The sequence below is a fragment of the Aptenodytes patagonicus genome, chromosome 2 (genome assembly GCF_965638725.1).
Source record: "Aptenodytes patagonicus chromosome 2, bAptPat1.pri.cur, whole genome shotgun sequence".
In the NCBI taxonomy this organism is placed as follows: Eukaryota; Metazoa; Chordata; class Aves; order Sphenisciformes; family Spheniscidae; genus Aptenodytes; species Aptenodytes patagonicus.
The window spans coordinates 161,509,305-161,527,620 of record NC_134950.1 but is presented as its reverse complement, the minus strand read 5'-3'; the positions used below and the strand labels follow the sequence as shown (position 1 = coordinate 161,527,620).

The 18,316-nt window shown below is 38.2% G+C and overlaps 1 protein-coding gene across 2 annotated transcripts in view; it reads right to left on the bottom strand.

Moving 5' to 3' along the window:
* The window catches only part of PTPRN2 (protein tyrosine phosphatase receptor type N2), a 690,377-nt gene that overhangs the window by 396,863 nt on the left and 275,198 nt on the right, over positions 1-18,316 (bottom strand). For both annotated transcript variants that reach the window (XM_076331912.1, XM_076331913.1), the window contains exon 9: positions 16,321-16,694. In XM_076331912.1, coding sequence (XP_076188027.1) covers positions 16,321-16,694 — 374 coding nt within the window. The remainder of the gene's footprint in view (positions 1-16,320; positions 16,695-18,316) is intronic.

The window sequence follows — 18,316 nt, the reverse complement described above, 5'->3', positions numbered from 1 at the left end:
TTTGTTAAATCATTTTCACAAAGTGTACTGGACATTGAACACAGGAAAATTAGACTGCCTGGTGAAAATAATATTCTGTATCTTCCAATATTTAAATCCCTCCCAGTGAGGGAGCTGAAAACAGAAATATTTTAAGGAACAATCCACTTACAGAGGTAATTTAAATAATAGAACATTGGATTATAATCTTTCTCTGCTATTGTCTATTAAAGATTTCACTTTTCATTTGCTCAGTTTACAAGAAAAATACAATGACGAGGACGCATTTCTAAAATCTGGTTCCAGAAAGCTGGCACAACGTAGAACAATCACATTAAGTGATTTTCTTCTCAGTCACTGCTACAAAATGTATAGAATTTGCTAGCCTTTTTTTTAACTTGTTTATACAATCCCACTGTCTTCAGCGGTTTTATACATAAATGAGAGAGTATCTGTTGCTGAATGAATTATGAATGAGGAACAGAATATGTCTTCAACTGGAAGAGGCCTATCATGGCCCTCAATTTCACCATCCGTAAAATGAAGACAATGATACCGACTTTCTTCATCAGATGCCTAATATTGTTATATAAAAGACTATTATTATTTGACTTGCATCCCTTCTAGATCTAAGAATAGAAAGAGCAGCACTATTGGCTGTCCCTAAAGGCTATATATATTTTTCCCTACCAAATATGGAGAAGATGTAGTATTAAAGACCATGTAACCCGAAAATTAACTTTTAGTCATAATAAAAACTTCCCTAATTCCCCTACCAAAAATTTTGTTCCAAACTTTTTCAGCACAGGGCATCTGACTGGTTTTAGAGCACATCTGACTGATTTTAGAGCATATTTACAACACCTGGATCCAGGTGAAGATAACTTCTCCTTCACTGGTGAGTTAGTAGCCTTGCTAAATGCCTGCTGTGGACAAATGGAGTAGGAGGCAAGAGTCTCATGGGCCAGACGTGCCTCACGAATGGCCAATTAGACCACTCTAACAAGAGTAGTGCTGTATATTGGATGCTGCTCTCAAGACCAGTTCAGCTTCATGCTGCAATTATCCAAACAATGCTACAAATGGATGCCACGTTTCCAAAAAATTCCCAAGATAAACCACAGATCTGATGAGAACCACTTTGAATAATGGATTGTCTATTTTTGACCTGGACCTAATGATTTATGCATTCAAGGCTCAAAGTTTCCTCTTCTGGTTAAAGAACAAGAAGGAAACATGTAAATGAAGGAACAGAAGGGGTTCTGTGGGGAGCAACACTGGCAGCATGGCCAGCTCTGCATGCTGAGCTAAACGGAGTTCAAACTCTAATAAAAGCCAGTGGGCAATATCAAAGGGAACAAGAGGAAAAACAGAAGTAAACAATGATGAAAACTATATGTTCTGTATTTCCCAACATGCCTGTCAAAACAATCCCATAAATTGATCCATTTTGTTAGTGAAAAATCTGATCCAGTTATACAGATGGCTTGATTGCTAGCATTTGCCAAGCCTGCTCCCAGCCCAAGGAGAGCAACATGTAGCTCAATGTTACGCTGAGGTTATGTCAGTCTCACAAGCAGTTGCTCTCATTTGCTTTTCCTCCTCCCAATTGCCAAGTGTCTTCGGAAACCCACTTACTGAACTCTGAAATGCTCCCTTAGTGCCATCATTCAAATTATGTATTGTCTTTACCAGACTGTACCTAGTGCCCTTCCAATACTCTGTTTAGCAATTGTAATGCAGCACTATAATGGACATTCAGTCAGCCCTGTCAGATTAGTTCAATTGAATCATTTTCTGCAAAGATGAAGAATAATCTACAGTACAGAAATAGGCCTGACATTGGGAATTGCACTCCTTAAACCTAAATGTCGGTCTAATCCCCAGTGAAATCTTAAGTAAGGTAAGGTTCAATACACCTAAAATTTGCTTAAATTGGGACACAGGCAATGAAGGCCAGTTTGCCCATTTTTAAGAGTGCTGAGCACTACGCTAGAATTGCAAGGCATTTCTCTACAGCCTGAAAGCTGCCTGAGTACTTAACTACAGTCCTCCTGGCAGTATCAGAAAGAGCATTTTCTGGGGAGGTAAGTGCCACTTCCACACCCAGCCTCTCTTTTGCTGTACAAACTCAAGTACACTGGCATCTCTGCTCCACCTATTTCCTCTGGAGAAGGTTCAAAAGTTTGGCTACACCTGTGTTCAGCTTGAATAGTATTGAATTCACATCTCAACCAGAGCAAACTAGAACCTGAACCTAGCACCTAGGACGTTTTTGGGGGAGACATTTTTTATTTAGACTAATGTTTACTTTAAAAACACTTTCAATATTTACTACTGTAAAATGCACACATGCTTGAAAACTAAGTTTAGACCAGCAGTCTTCCTTCCTCCTGAGTGCTGCAAGTTAAGAGTCATGTTCCCTCTTGCATGTTGTCTATCTTCCTCTGTTGCTTTTATGCCTGAAGATGAACCATTGGGCCATCAAGAGGTTGATGGACAGTGCTATTGTTCAGGGCTGGTACACAGAGCACTCTCCTAGGATGTGGGAGTTAAAACTGCTCAGACTTCTTTAAGATCTCTTCCATCTCCTGCTTCACTTTCTAACCCTTGCAATAATAAGCAGAAGACACTACACAAAGTGCCTTTCAGCAGAGGAGCACTAGATGCACTGGATCCCAGAACATTCTGCTTGTTTGGCATGTCTCAGTGAAACAGGGAGATACCTAGCAGTCTGGGCTGTCTTCTGGAGTCTCCCAAAGTCCTTTCTAATCAGTGGAGGAAAGGAGGTGCCTGAATCTCCCTGTGTGGGAATGTCTTCCCTTGTTTCTCGGGGAGCTCAATGATGTCAAATTAAGTGGATGACATCCCCATCCTTGGGGAAGATGTGCAGCATTCAGCAGCTCTAAGTTTGGCACCTAAATGAGGTAGTCTGGTTTTCACCCTAAATTCTGAAATAACCGCATTTTGGCTTAAAACCTAGAAATGTGCCTTAAAGGAAAAGGGTATTAACGGCATGGATAACAAGACAGATACCCAACGCTCTTGAAAACAGAAGCTGAATGGACCAAATCCGTTGAAGAATTTAATTTTAGTAATCAACTTTTATTAAACAATGAGAGGTACATGCAGATTATGCCCTGCAGGTGAAAGTGTTGGTTTAGACCTGTAAGATTCTTTCTCAGTTGGGTCTTTACTCCACAGATTCACGTTAGCAAAAATAATCTACCAGAAGACACAGTCTGACAATTGCCTGCATGGGTTCACCAAAGGTCAGTGTCTTCTAGTGGTGGTACTTTACTCTAGAAGCTAATCTGAGGCTTGAGCTGACAAACTTAATTTTGTTGGTCCCACCTACCTCTGTATTTATTTTGAGTGTTTATATCTAAGATTTTTTAACAGTTGTTCACTTGGTAGGCATACACAAGAGCATCTTTCATGTTGAAGATTTTCTTTTTTTGGTACTGATCTTAGATACATTTTTTCTTTCTCTAGACTTTTTAAATACTGAATTTTAAGAAACATGCATTCCATAGTTTAAAATAATTATTTAAGAAAGTTCCACCTGGCCATTTTTCAAAAAAGTCTCTGTGCATTGTCATCAAATTGGCTTCCTCTCATTGACAGGGCAATGGTATCACTTTCTTAATGTGCAGGAGAATCTCCTTAGTACTGCAGATAGAAAACTAAACCTAAAAAAAAAATCAAAGTTCACAAATATGGGACTGGAATACCATATGGACTGCTTTAGATAGTCAAATAAAGAGTCCACCTTTAGGATGAATAAAGTTGAGGACTAGTTTTCTGTGGTTGCTAAAACCATTTGGCAGCAGCATGGGCATTGACTAGGCTGCAGACAAACTCCCTGCTGACAGGAAGCTGGGAGGAGCAGCCCAGCCAGCTCCAGCACGAGCTGCCATCCTCCTTCCATGCCTGGAAAAGAGCAGGTATATTGGTCACAGGGCTCAGGCTGAGGGATGAGACTGAGGTGTATGGAGGTATTTCAGAGATTCTTTAAAATGACTTACAGATATGCTAGGAACTGTCTCTTTGCTTATTATTTGCTCTAACGAATACAAAAGATTAAATCCAGTAGAGGGGGTCTATCTGAACAGGTGACAGTAGCTTCAGCGCTTTTAACCACCCGCCTTCATGGGCCAGTATCAGGCCTGATTCCTTTCATCCCGTACCTCTCAGTGCATTGCTTGGTAAGGAGAAGCAGAGGAGCCAGAATGCCAGGACTTGAGTGCTGCATCTCCATGGGCAAGGGGCTGGTGCATACCAGCTATGACTGCTCTGCCTGCTAAAAGCAGTCAAGAGAAAAGGATAAAGAGGGGGAAAGCAATTTCCAGTTCCTGCTGCTGGGATCAAGAAGTGAGAAGAGCAATTGCTGAAGGGAGCACATCCCCAGCAGTACATACTAATCCCAGACCTTGACTCAGTTCTCAGCAGCAGCCACCAGCACAAGACTGGAGGTTGTTTTAAACCACCTTGGACATGCAACTGCCTGATTTTCTTAAGCCAGCAGTAAATACAGGAGAGTCCAAAAATAAGACCTAGAAATAAAATAAAGTCCAAGATAATTCTGGAAAAGTTCTGAAGGAGAGTGAGAGAAGTGGTCAGCTGAGATACATCTCTGTAAGGACTACCTAAGGAGCTCTCTACCCTGGGAAAAACAACGTTGTGACAGACAGAAACCATTAATTCTTTGATTTTTTTTCTCTTGGGCATTCTTGTGTTCACACTGCTAAAAATCAAGAAAGAAAGATGTTAAAAAAAGTTGTCCAGCAACAGTATTCAACATTGGCCTCAATTCCCTGAGGAAAAACTTCAAAGGTGTGGGGGTTGCTATGAAATTGCCAGTATTCACGCAGTTGCCCAAAGCCCAGTCGAAAATTAGCAAAACACCCATATTCTATCCCAGGAGTACTAGGGACACCTGACCAAATAAATGAGAATATTATACATTAAAAGACTAGATTCCAACTGATTCAGTATCTGACTCCAGTGATCAGATACAAGAATGGTGCCATTTTATCCTTACATGAACCTCATGAAACACATGGACCTCGTGTTTCCAGATTGGGGTGATAATCTCAGCCATGCACTCTGTTTCCATGCACACCCACTGCACTGCAGCCGAGGCAAAGAACAGACGGAGATCAGAAATCAGTCCCTCTTGCCTTATACCCTGCAGCAAGAGTATTCCTTCTAAAAAGATTATGGTATAATTCTACAAACAATTAGTTAATGTGAACATGTATATGCTCATTACTTATAAAAATCTCTCTCTTTTTTAAAAATCTGCTAAACTCTTGACCTCAGTGGATTTGCACGCCTTCTTTTAAATTTTCAAGTCTGAAAATACGTGCCACCATACCAAGAGCAGGATTCATGTATCTAAACACAGCAAATCTTTTCTTCAAAGTTTTCCACAGCCTCAGAGCCCAGACTATGAGGAGTTTTAAGAATACTTTTTTCTTTTTTTTTCCAAAAGGACTATTTTTGTTAATGTCTATTACTGTCACATTTATTCCAGCTGAATTTCATCTACCATTGTGTTTTTTAATCCCTCAATGTATTTAAATCCATCTGGAATTTTTCTAAATCCTCCATAGTTCTTCCTAACAGAGACAATTTGCCCATGGGGTACCACTAATCTCTCTACACGCTGAGAAGCAGCAGTTCATGACGAATCTTTCTCTCCTATCTCATAACCAGCTCTTAATCTGCAGTGACACCCTAGCCTTTGCTCTAGTGACTCACTCTCCTTAAAGTCAGTATGAAGAGCATCCTATTTATCTCCTGTTGATTTGAAGGGTAGGTACAACTTGTGGTTTTGCTGCAATAGTAGGTTTTCTCCTGGGAGAGTCTGATATATCTCACCAGACTGAGGGGCTTCGCTCCTGAGGGGCTTCCAGGTGTGATGCTGCTGCGAAGGAGAAGAGAGGGTCCCTGGCACTGCCTCCTGGAGGCTGAGGCTCAGTGGCCTTCAGATATAAATAGCCAAGACTTAAAATGTGAATAGTAGCTTATCATTGATGTGGTCTCAGAGGCAGTGATCACAGCACTTCTCCACCTCAGAGAAGCTGAAAACAATATTAGGAAAGCTTTTATTTTACAGACACAGTTAAATTTTTTTCCTTTTCTCTTTTCTGTTTTTTTTCCTTCTTTTTTTTCTGCTAAGATTAGTAAATATTTTAACAAGCAACATAATGGGAAACTCAGTTACTGAAGTATGAAATAGAAGGATGTGAACCTCTTTGTGTGCAAATTTCAGTAGTAACTGAACTATGGAAGAGCTGCTGATGCCATCACAATAAACAGATGTAGCTTTACCAAGGTTCTTCAAGAGATTTTCACTCCACTCTTCCCACTGACTCCTATCTCCTGGGAACTGGCTTCATGGCACTTTCTAGCACACCAACACCACTATTCTCTGACCTGAAAGGTCACTTACCAAACCTGGCTCATTTAGCTGCTAGCTACCAACATCTGAGCCACGTGCCCTGCAATCCAGAGGAAAGAAGTCACATTTGCCTGAGGAGGGAATAAATGGTGTATGGTGTCAGCTACACATGCTCCATGGAAGGATTGAGTGCTTCTGCCACCTTAGGTAGCACATGACGTGTCAGAGAATATATGGCAATACAGTGACATGACTCTCCCATTCTCATCAGGTTGGCAACCACTGGTATAAAGCTATTGAATCCAGCCTTCTTCAACTCCTCCTTCTCTTTCTCTAGACAAAGGAAGTCTCACTCATCACAAAAAAGATGCATATTATCCATACAATGGAGAAGAAACTGAGACATTAGAGTGGTTTGCTCCAGGTCACAGAGGAGGTAAGTGGCACAGCAAGGACTACTGGAAGTGTTTTAACATCAAATAATTTATAGTGTTGCCATTAAATTCTTTCTGAGCCTACCAAGGCTAAAAAAACCCATTTAGACAGCAAAAATTGTATTTATTTCTCTTGTCTGGAAGTGCCCCTGAGAGTAACTCATCTGATAATCTATAATGAAAGTCCTGGGCACTGATGCTTTAAGTCCATGGCATTACAACAGCCTGCCTTGTCTGTCTGAGTTTGAGTCTTTCGTCTGTGTTTCAGTGTAGTTTCATACATCTTGAAGCACACATCCCCAGTAAAGACTTAGAGAAGGAATGTATTTCAGCACTAAATGGATTTAATGTGGTTTGAACGTGGTCTGTGCCTTAAATTTAGTTAAATAATGATTAATTTTGTAAATGGTTCACATTTATTCAGGATTCATGAAAGCAACCAAATAACTTCTGAGCACAGAGCTACTCATGGGATTGTTTGAGAGCTGCCTGACTTCACAACACTGTTATCGTAATCATTTTAAGGACACTGCAATTTTATTGCATTGGGCTGCAGTTTCTTTTTTCTATGTTTGTTTCCTCAAAGCCTTTATTAGCCATAAAACCTTTTCAAGCTTACTTCTGTTTTGACCGCTCAGCAAATTCCCACTTTCTGTAATTTTTTCCCTCTTTTCCCACCACCAGTAAGTGTGAATTTAAACCTCTTAATACAGACAGATTCAAGTCCAGACCAATTTGTAACACAGATGACACTTGGTAAAAATCAATGTCAGTGGTCAGGCTATGAAGGTCAGAGGAGATAATGGCATCATGGAAACGCGAGAGTGATAGAGAAGTTGAGAAGGATGAACTCTCTAGAGTTATAATGGAAGTATGACACTGTGCCAGCCTGTACTTGCATTACTTCAAATGCGCACTACCTCCAGCTGTGTTAATAGCAACAAGTTCATACAGATGCTTTGTCGCTAGCAGAAGCATGGAAATAATGGCAATAATCTGTGCCATAATTGTGATATCCTTCTTTCTGAGACTGAAATGGACCCCAACAAAGTACTCCCTAATGCATTTTAAGCTGAATGTTAGAAACAGCGCTGGAGTCCACTTGTCATGGACCCTGAATCCCTGATGCAAAAAAGCCTTGAAAATGCAAAACTGTTCTTTCATATCAAATTACTCCTTCATATAAGTAATTAATAAATGAGACTGAGGACAACTGATGATACACATTTTAATGCACTTCCGACTTTTCATTCTTTCCCTTCCTTCATATCTTCCCTCTTCCTTCAAGGCAGCTTAAAGCCCGGACCAATTTATAATGCAAATGGTTCAAATTACAAATGACAGAGAATATCCAACAACCTAGTGTCAAAAAAAAGAAGTTAAAGAAACACAAAAATTCCTGTAAGAGATCCAAACCTTAAAGATTTTTAAAATTACTTTTTATAAAAATTATTCTCTATACTACTAAGAAATTAACTCTAAATGTATTTCTATAGCAGATATACCTAGTCATTAGATTGTAGCATACCTTCTTCAAACACGTGCCAGTGGAAAGCCAGAATATCTACTTGAAAGAAAAATTAAAATATTTTCTCTGTTCTGATTTATTCTCTGTGTTCTGAATTAGTCCTCACTTATTTTCTACTTATGAAATTTCATTTGCATGAAATAAAAATGATCTAGAGTGAGATTAAAATGACTTCATTCTAATTTGTAGTGGACAGGGGTTTACACTGCGTACTCATTATCTGAGTTAAGAAATTCCAAAAAAGTTTTCAGGCATGAAAATTAAATTATTGCATTTTTATATCTGAACTTCCCAGGATTGGGCAGAACAGCACTGATGAAAAAGTACCGGTAGATAATAGACTGCATTATAGAATCACAGAATCATAGATTCAGTTTGCAGCATTCCCAGGAATCCTGGGCTTTCTCTTTCTCACTCATTTCAAAAGCTTAAAATTCATCAACTCTTTTATAATGAACTACATGGGAATTACCCCAAAACCACTGTGATACACTAGAAGTATTGACCGTATGGTATTGTGAGATATTGCGGCATCTCAGGGTTTTAATGACTACCATTGTTTATAAAAACAAGCACAGCTCACAGCCCCATCCCTAGTTAGGGGATGTGTGATGTGCAGCCTCAGTGATTAAAGGTCTATAGCCTGGAGACAGCAGAATAACCTGAACCCGCGCACAGAGAGGTTGTGGAGTACCTGCACCGGCTGCTCTCCCAAAAAAGCTGGCACCTGATACCCGAACAAGGGATGCTAACGTGGCACAGAAAGCATGGAAAGACAGAAATGGGAATGTCTGTTCTGGGAAACCAGGCCAACAGCCATGTCTGTTCAGCTAAGTGGAGAGACACAAATGTGAGCTAGTCCTTGTGGCACTACTGGGAACTCCAGGCGCACTCCTACAATTACCCGGTGCTTTTCATCGACTCAAGGGACCAGAGTGATTCCTTGCCCTTACTGTTGCTAGTGTGACAGATCGGCTGGTCACCAGCTACATCGATTCAAAATTTTGCTCTGGATGTTCCTCTAGAGGTAAAAATGCACAGCTGGTCGGGACAGAAAGCAGAGGAAAACATCTGGGGAAGTGAAACCCTAAGAAGAGGGAAGGATGGACCTTTGGAGGGACTCTTGTCTTGTAAAGTGATCTACATCAGCAGGTAAGAATCATGTTCTGGGATAATATATTTCAACAGATTTTGGAAACACAAAAGCTAAGGGCAACAGAAGTAGGAGACTATCGTCTTATCTCTGCACATACAACAGATAAGAAGAAATTAAAAATATTCAAAGCTGAACTCTCGTATTGAAAAAAACCCACCAGTATTTATTGCTCTCTATGGCAAAGCTACGGTAACTGCTGTTTTTCTGTTATTTTCTTGTGCATGAATAAGAAGGATGAAGTATCATTTTCCTATGGGAATATATAATATCAGAATTAAGGCAGTGAAGCAGTAATGTGGGGGATATGATCTCTCACTTTCTAAGTATCACAAGGAAACTGGAGGATTAAAGAGGGAAAAATGATTTTATGTCTAGAAAACTCTAGGGAGTGTGAATAATTACATGTGAAGAGTTAGCCAAGGAAGATTCTAGATTTATGTCTTTCCACCAGTTATGGTGCTGAGACACAATGACAGAATTGTGTCTACTGGATAATTTCATAGGCAAACATTTTCCATCTGTATTATTTAGGTAGGGGGTCAAGCTATGTTATCAGAAGCAAAACTTTTGGCTTTAAAATCAACGATGGACGTCTATGGAATTTGTTTATACAAGAGTAGAGACTGCTAGGGAAAGTGACAAAGTGGGGGATAAAAATTTTATATTTAACTTCTTTTTTTAATGGGAGCAATGCTATCCTTTGCTGTTTTTAACAGACTTTAGTAGCAAGAGCTTTTCTGTTTTATGTATGTTTATAATTCATTTTAGTTCTTAAAGCTAGTTGTAGAAGTTAAGTGAAGAACATGCGCAAATCTTTTTCCCTTGATAAAGTGAACCTGTAGGTAGAATAACAATTTCAGAGGACATTGGGATATGCAGAGAAGGTCAAATCAGTGTTTCTGTTTGTATATAAGTATTAAAGGACAAGAACTTTTCGTTACTATTTTCTAAAAAATAGCTGAAAAGCCTCATGCAATACAAAAGCTCAGCTTCCAAGAAACACCAAGACAACAAAGAACAAAAAAATCTATCAGCCCTGTTTCATTGCTGTAGATATTGTGATTCATTTTCTCCTGTTTATTTTAAATTTCATTTTTAAATGCAATTAAAATGCGCTAAATATTTTAACCTGGTAGGGGAAACAAATAATGAAGATCATAAGAATACAATTCTTTAATGACTTGCCTAGGAAAACAGAAAACTTGGGGAATAAACCAAGAGTTCTGTACAACCCAGCTTCAGGGTCCTAACCTGAACGCCATCCTGTGGAAAGTAATCATTACATGCAAAGCAGTATCATTTATCACCTTTGTAAAGGTGAAGAAATAATATCAAGCATTTGGAATTAACTTAACCCTTCAGCATGTTAAGTGGGTCAGACTAATCATATTCCATAGAAATTTTATACTATGAACACAAGATCCATTTTCAGCTTTTTCACAGCATCTGAGCAGAATACCAGCTACCTCAAACTAAATGCATCGAAATGCATATATGATCCAATTAAGTTAACATGTTGTGAACAGATTTACTGCCTATATAATTTTACATAGACAGTCTGGAATTGAGAGTTAACATATGACAAAACGCGAAATATCCAGGAATTGACTAATACAACAATGCCAGAAGTTGGCTCACAAGCTAACAGAGCTGCCATGAGCTGTCTGTGATTTTGTATTTATATAAAAAACTTCAAGCACATGCATGTTGATAAATCACAAAACAGGACAGGTTCCTCCACATTGGGTGTCCAAGCATGGCTTCAGAAAAGCATGACTTGACTTTGAAGGTCGAAAAACTATGATAAGCAATGAAAAGAGATGAACTTTCTACTCTCAAATTGGGATTTTTCTTAGTGCATTTAAGTATAACTACTCAATCTCGTATTTAAGAAATTGCACACCAGCTTGACTATTTAAACTGCTGAGCATGCAGCAGTTTGCATTTGGTTTTACTGGAGGTGGTAAGAGCTACATGTTCTGGAAAGTCAGGCTTTGGGTTTCCTCATGAGGGACTCAGGAGGCTAAACACTGTTTGAACGCTTTGATTGTGGGATTTAGGCCCTCAGCTTAGGCCATATCCTGCCAGAAAAATGGGAGTGTTGGCATTATTTCCAAATTAAAAAAAAAAGTTTTCCATGCTTGAAGAACTAGAAGTTCAGAAAATAAGAATTCTTTTGTCCAAAGGCAAGGACTTCCCTGATTTGAGAGCTCACATTGATGTATCCCCACTATAACAGAGAGGCATTTTATAACTATGGCCAAAGTAGCACACAAATGAAAATAACATCCTGTAGATAACTTTGTTTTATAAGATTATTTTAGAATTTCAGAGCTAAAATTAGTAGAAACGGTTCAAAACAGTTACGCTGAGAAAGAAACAAACCTCTTTCACACAAATCCTACAGTGGTAGAATGCCAATTTTTTGAAGGAGAAAAGAGTAAACGAAGTAAATCACCCAATTTGATTGGTTTCTCAGCATAATAAAGTGCTGAAGCAGCACAGTGGAGGATTTGCTGGACAATTTTCTACACTGAAACTCTCAATTCATTCCAAAGCTTAGCACTGATGGATATTATGGATTGGTATGGATTGCACTGCTCCAACCATCTGAAAGGTCACTCGACAAACACAGCAGGAGCGACCTATTGTTCTTGCCATTGACAATCAGACGGCCGTTTTGACAAGTCTTTAAACTATCACAAATCTTTTCTTCAAGTATTACATGGAAATGTTTATCTTTGCTTTGTAGCACAATTAAAAGCTGGCATCTTAGGAGTTCACTGAAGGAGTCTTAATATCTCCTTGGGTCACACTTGCAAAGGCATGGAAGCCTGAGAATCTAATAGTGAATGGATCACCCCTGACATCTGTTGACTATACCACCAAGTATAATCTTTTCAGTTCCATTTTGAGATCAGAAGGTGAAAAGAATTCAAGATATCCTCCAGTGTACAAATATATTGGACTACTTCCCTTTCTTACCAAAAGACCACTGTTTCAGCTGTAAAAATGAAGCTTCGCTGCTCCAAAAAATCATGGCCAATAAAAATTGATGGATTGAAACTATGACCTACTGCTTTGTGGAGGAAGAAGAAAAATATACTAAGATAGTAGTATTGGAAAATAAATAAGTACCTTTCATGGCATATCTTGGCATTTCATTTTGTGTGCACAAGTTAAGAGTGGATTAAAAAGCCCCACCTAAATCATAATTTTACGTTTATAATCTTAAATGTGCCAATTGCTGCAAGAAAGATACTTCACATATGAATTTGTCTAACACTCAGGCTGTTAGAAAGATAAATTTCATGCCTACCTTTAGCTCCAGCTTCCTCTCTATTTAAAATAGAGAACTTTTAAAAAGCATAAAGATCTAAACACAAAATATCAAAGATCAGTTGTGAAATCCATTTCCTGAGTATTTACAGAATACAATCACCTCTCAAACAGGAGTGATTTTAGACTGACAAAGATTAAAGATCTGACTAGGAATAGTTCCAGACCCTTTACTTCACTGTATGAATATAACATGCATGTACAGTTATATATAAATGTGTAGCATACACCTAAGCCATTTATCAATACTATTTATTTACTGCAAAGAGCCAGTAAGGTTTTCAGTACAAATACTTAATGATACAGGAAGCTTACTAAAGAAATGTTCCTTAAATGGACATTAAAATTTCTCTTCTGTGCAGTGACAGTTAACAAACATCCCTTTCTCTATCCTCTCTCCCCCAAGAAAAAATACAATTAAAGCAACATTCATGAAACCAAGTCCTTACTGAAACTCTCGGCTACACTGATCCAATTGCTCTCTAAGGCCACTTTATGAACTAAAGAAATGGTTGTGGGAAATACTAGTACATAACAGATCCCTCAACTGCTGTAGAAAGTATTTCACTGTTCCTACAGAGTGGACAAGTCCATTTTTAGCATGTGGAATTTCCTGAACAGGTTCTGTTGTTATTATAAAATTCCAGAATATATAAATTTTGTTTTGCAAAATATGGGGTTTCCATTTTACTTTTACATTTCAGATAGACCTATTCAAAACAAACAAGTTTAACAACGAGAAAAATTAAACCAGTATATTTTGGATTTGAAATGCTGAGGAGGGTCAAATCACTGAAGAGTTATAAGTCACTGGCTAAGAACCCTGAACCAAAATCTGTTTGCTGCAGATCGAATGCAACATAATCCTGGTACAAAAGGAATTTTGCTTTAGGACAACTCAATCAGCTAATTCTCTTTAATAATTAACTTATTCTAGATTAGGAACTGAAAAAAACCCACATGAAAGCTTATTCTCTTTTTATCTGCAGTGGCTTTGGAGAAGATGACATCTAGTTGTACTCGAAGTGGTAAGAATGTAATGAGGAGTTATCAGTTAAGTTTTCTGAATACAAATAGTATGTGCTTTGTGTAATAAGCTGTTTACCATTAAAAGCTAAAATTGTTTTGATAAACATATTTTTGAATTCAAACCATTTGAAGTAGTCTCATCTAACTCATTGCAAATTTTTTTTCATCGTTTCTGAGTATTTTTAATAACATCCCAATGTTTATCTAAAAGCATCTTGCCCAAAAGTTACTAAGATTGTAATAATCTAGTGCATAAGAAAAGTCCTTTTTGTCTTTCTGGTATTGAAAATGGTAAAGAAGCTGAACAAATCTATGCTTAATATATTTGTGTATATGGAGTCCTCTAGGACCAAGAACCTGTGGACAAACGACCCTCTTCAGTGAGTTTCATTGAATAATAATAGACACAATTTGGGGAAAACCCATCAGTGGGGGACTGGCCAGGAAGAAAACCAGGTAAGATGACACGGTGAAGAATCTACATGCTCTGAAGACTGAAAGTCAGAACGTCTCCCCTTACATAGAGCTGTGAAAGCTCTAAGCTTTTAGAGAATTTATGAGCCAAATAAGTCTGGATGGTCAAGGGAGATGGTGTCATTAAGATACTGTTGGATATAAAGCCGCCTTCCAGACTGATGTGAGTTAAAAGCCCTGGGGGAAGTAGGACTGAGCTGGGTGAAAACTGGCTTCTACTGCTTCACATCGCATTCATAGGCAGGAACCAAGAGGTGTGGTTAAACTAGGCTATACCATCAATTTCTGGTAGACTGGTTTCAAAAACACAGAAGGAGACTCCTGAGTGCCCCCTTGACAAAAAGCAAACAGAAATGTAACCTATCTGAAGGACTAAGGTATGACTGAGACAAAAAAATGGAAGAATACTCTAATAACTAGCTTTCTCCTGAAGCAGGTTCTTGAGAATAGTGACCCTGCTACAGGAACCAGTCAACAAAAACAACTGTAATTGCAAAAGCAGTTTAAAACTGATTAATTAAATCCAAAGCACTTGGTCATTAAATAATGATTAACAGTAGTTATTGACACATAGACATGTTAACAGAACTATGAGCACCTCAAATCATTTGGGACTTTCCTTAAAGCAAGTACTCCAAAACTCCCAAAAGATCTTTTCTAAACTCTAGAGCTGGGTTTCTTTATAAAGTGAATAAAATTTAACATTAAAATGGTAAAAATAAAACTCAGAATGAGACAAGGTAACAATGCAAGGTTCTGTTAACGTAATTCTCATCCCCACTATGTTCTCACAAGGTGAGCCCTTTCCTTCAGCATCTCTCATTCTAGTAACTAAGTAACTTTTATTTTCTGCAGGGTAACCTCTGAGTCCTTATGAAATATATATTATCTCTGAGGAGTAGGTATTCCCTACTTTTTGAGAAGTCTCTGTCTGCCTCTGTCTCTGATGTTTGCAGGCTGCCGAACCTCAGCTTTCACTCTCCTCCCATCTGCCTGTCCCTCCATGCATCACATAAAATCTCTTCCCCCAAATGGCGTTCTTTCTTTGTGATCCTATCTTTCTCAAGTGTAGCCCCTGGGAGAAGGCAAACAAGAAGCTGTCCTCTCATACCCAGCCACAGGCATTTCAAAGCAACACAACGTGGTAAAAACAAGAATCCTCCACAATCCTACCGCTTCAATCCCATTAATAAGTTTGAGACAGTCAAAAGAGTCAATCCATGCTACAGAAGTTTCAGTCTCAGTTTCTCTATAATGCTATGCAGAGGTTTGTAAGTCCATCCTAGAAATTCCTAATTTCTCACAGATGAGTCGGGATCGTTAACCAAATATAACATTGTTCTCACGGGGAGGGGGGGAAGGATGTAAAAGTGCCCACACAGTTCTAAACTCCCAAATGTTCCTAAAATAAACTGTGTATCACCAGGGAAAAAAGCTGTCTTTTCAAAGTATAGTGTTAAATGTCAAATTCATTAGTGACATGACCTGAAATCATTAGGTGTTTCTTTCTAAACTAGCTGCATATGTGATGTTTGGATTCCAATACGTGTTATATTCAGATCAAAATGAAACCACTGAGAAAATATTGTGCTTTATTATTGTGTGTCATTTTTTGAAAGAATGACTCAGGCATTGATATTTAGGCTACTTTCAAGTCAAATATTTAAAGCCCACATCCTAACCATAAGCACACTTACTGACATATTGGAAGGTCACTGGAACATGAGAAGACAGAGAGAGGTCTGAGCAAAAGATCTACAAACTAAATATCTTCCGCATTGGAGGAAAGGCAACTGTAAGAAAATGGAACTGTATTCTTGTATTTTCATCAAAGTACTGAATAGGTCCCAAACAGTTTCAGATGTATTAAAAATCAGGCCTGTGGCATTTTCCTCCTGTACATTCATATTTCATTAGGTGCAATGACTTTATCTTTTCTCCAGTTAAAGATGCCATTGGCTGCTGTACTTACTCTTTCACTGTCACTATATAGCCGTATTCTTTATCCTCGGAAGACTTCACTTCAAGTTGTAAGCCTTGTCCCATATTTTCAGGAGGCTCATCATAGGAGTTTCCATCCTGCATTAAAGTATTCTTAATCCAGTAGTGGGTCTCGTTCTGGTCTTTGGAGTCAGATTCGCTATTCTTTGCAGCTGTCAGTTCCCTTGAGAAAGTCTCACTTTTTACATTTTCCACACCAGCATTTATTTCTTCTGAGGAAGAAGAGTCGGTGTCTTCAGATTTCTTGGTTTCTGTCTTGGTAGATTCTTCAGGTATAAGGTCTTTAGGCATATTTTCAGGTAATGCATTCTCATTCAAGAAGTTAACTAGTTTTGCAGTGCTCTCCTGTATTAAAAGAATATTATTATTTTTAAAACTAAACACAGGAATGTTATACTGAACCAAACCTAGATATAATCTTTCAAACTCTTACTGATATGGTAGAGTCTATTCATACAAATGTCGCATGGTCATTTTCTTAATTTCTACATGCTGCCAGACTATGTAAGAACATAATGTTTATTCAGTAATAACAAAAAGAGCATTAAATTATACTGCTGTATTTGTCAATAGTTTTAATAAGCGCAAAGAAATTCTACAACTAACAGTTACTTTCTTCTTCAGATAGCACAGAATCTAGATAGCCTTTCCTCCGTCTTGAACAGCTAGAAGAAAATGCTGATGGTATTTTCATAGTGTTCATTTTCATGTGTCTGTCTGTTTAAGTATTGACGAGAATAAAACTCTGTTCTCAAATAAGTTAATGAAAAGGAAAAATGGTAGAAATATCCATCAATATGCCTAAGTGTTGGGACCCAAAACTCTTGGGTCTCACAAGTCATAACACAGGAAAGGGAACAGATATTATGTGATGAATTATATGTCACTTATTCATCTCTAGAAATTGTGACAAACTGTTTGTGAGTGATCCACTAAGCTAAACGTATGATCACAGAAAAAATCTGTCTAATAAATCGAAACAATAAGCAAATGAGCAAAAGTCAAAACACATGCTTGGAACAACTGGTTAGCTAGTTTCATTATATAAGTTTATTGCAGCCAAGCATTTGGGAGGAAATGACTGCTGATGGGCACTTTGTGCTCTGTGTCACAATATATTCTTTCCTATCACATCCCCTATTCAAACTGTCACTAAGAAATCTACACGTGGGATCCTCTGTAAGCCTATTGTGAATGCAGCGCTTCATTCCTTGAAGAATTTCATGTGGGTGGTTAAAGCTCCTGCTACATTGTCCACTTGTGTGTTTTCCCTGCTTGGTAGAAGGGCAGCTACTAAAGACATTTTACTGTGGACACAAGAGGCTTTGCCCATTTATGAGTCTTGCAGTGTTAGCTTTTGATAGAGCATATAGTAGGAGAAGTTTCACAGCAGTTTTTAAAAATATTTCTTTGAGATTTTTCTGCTCCATGCAACCCAGAAAAAGAAAGATTAATATATCTCAAAACTGGCTGAATATGTACATAAGTCTATAGGATATGATTCAAAGCTCATAAGGAATATGTAAAAGTAATCCGGATTAAAATCCCAAATTTGATGTTACCACCTAAGGTACAAGATGTAGTGCCTAGAGTTTTTTAAATACCTCTGACATTCAATGAGTTGGAAGAATTAATGGTAAAGTGAAGAATGACAGATCCCATGAAAGCAGGGGGAATTTTGAACCCTCCCACAAACATGTGCTTCTGCTTCTGAAAACCAGAGAGATTATCTGAGCGAGGATGCTTACACTCCCCCAAACTAAGAGCCAAAGGACAGGTGAAAGAAGGGTGTTTTCAAGAACACCTCAATACTTAAAATTTACTAAATAAAAAGCCTGAATTTGTCTGAGCTTTGGGATCTGTTATGAATATTCTATGAAAGAAAGGCATAACAGGACTTGATTTTGGTTTTTTGAACTGCAAAACTCATTTTGGTTAAGGTTTAAATAAATGTTCATTTAATATTT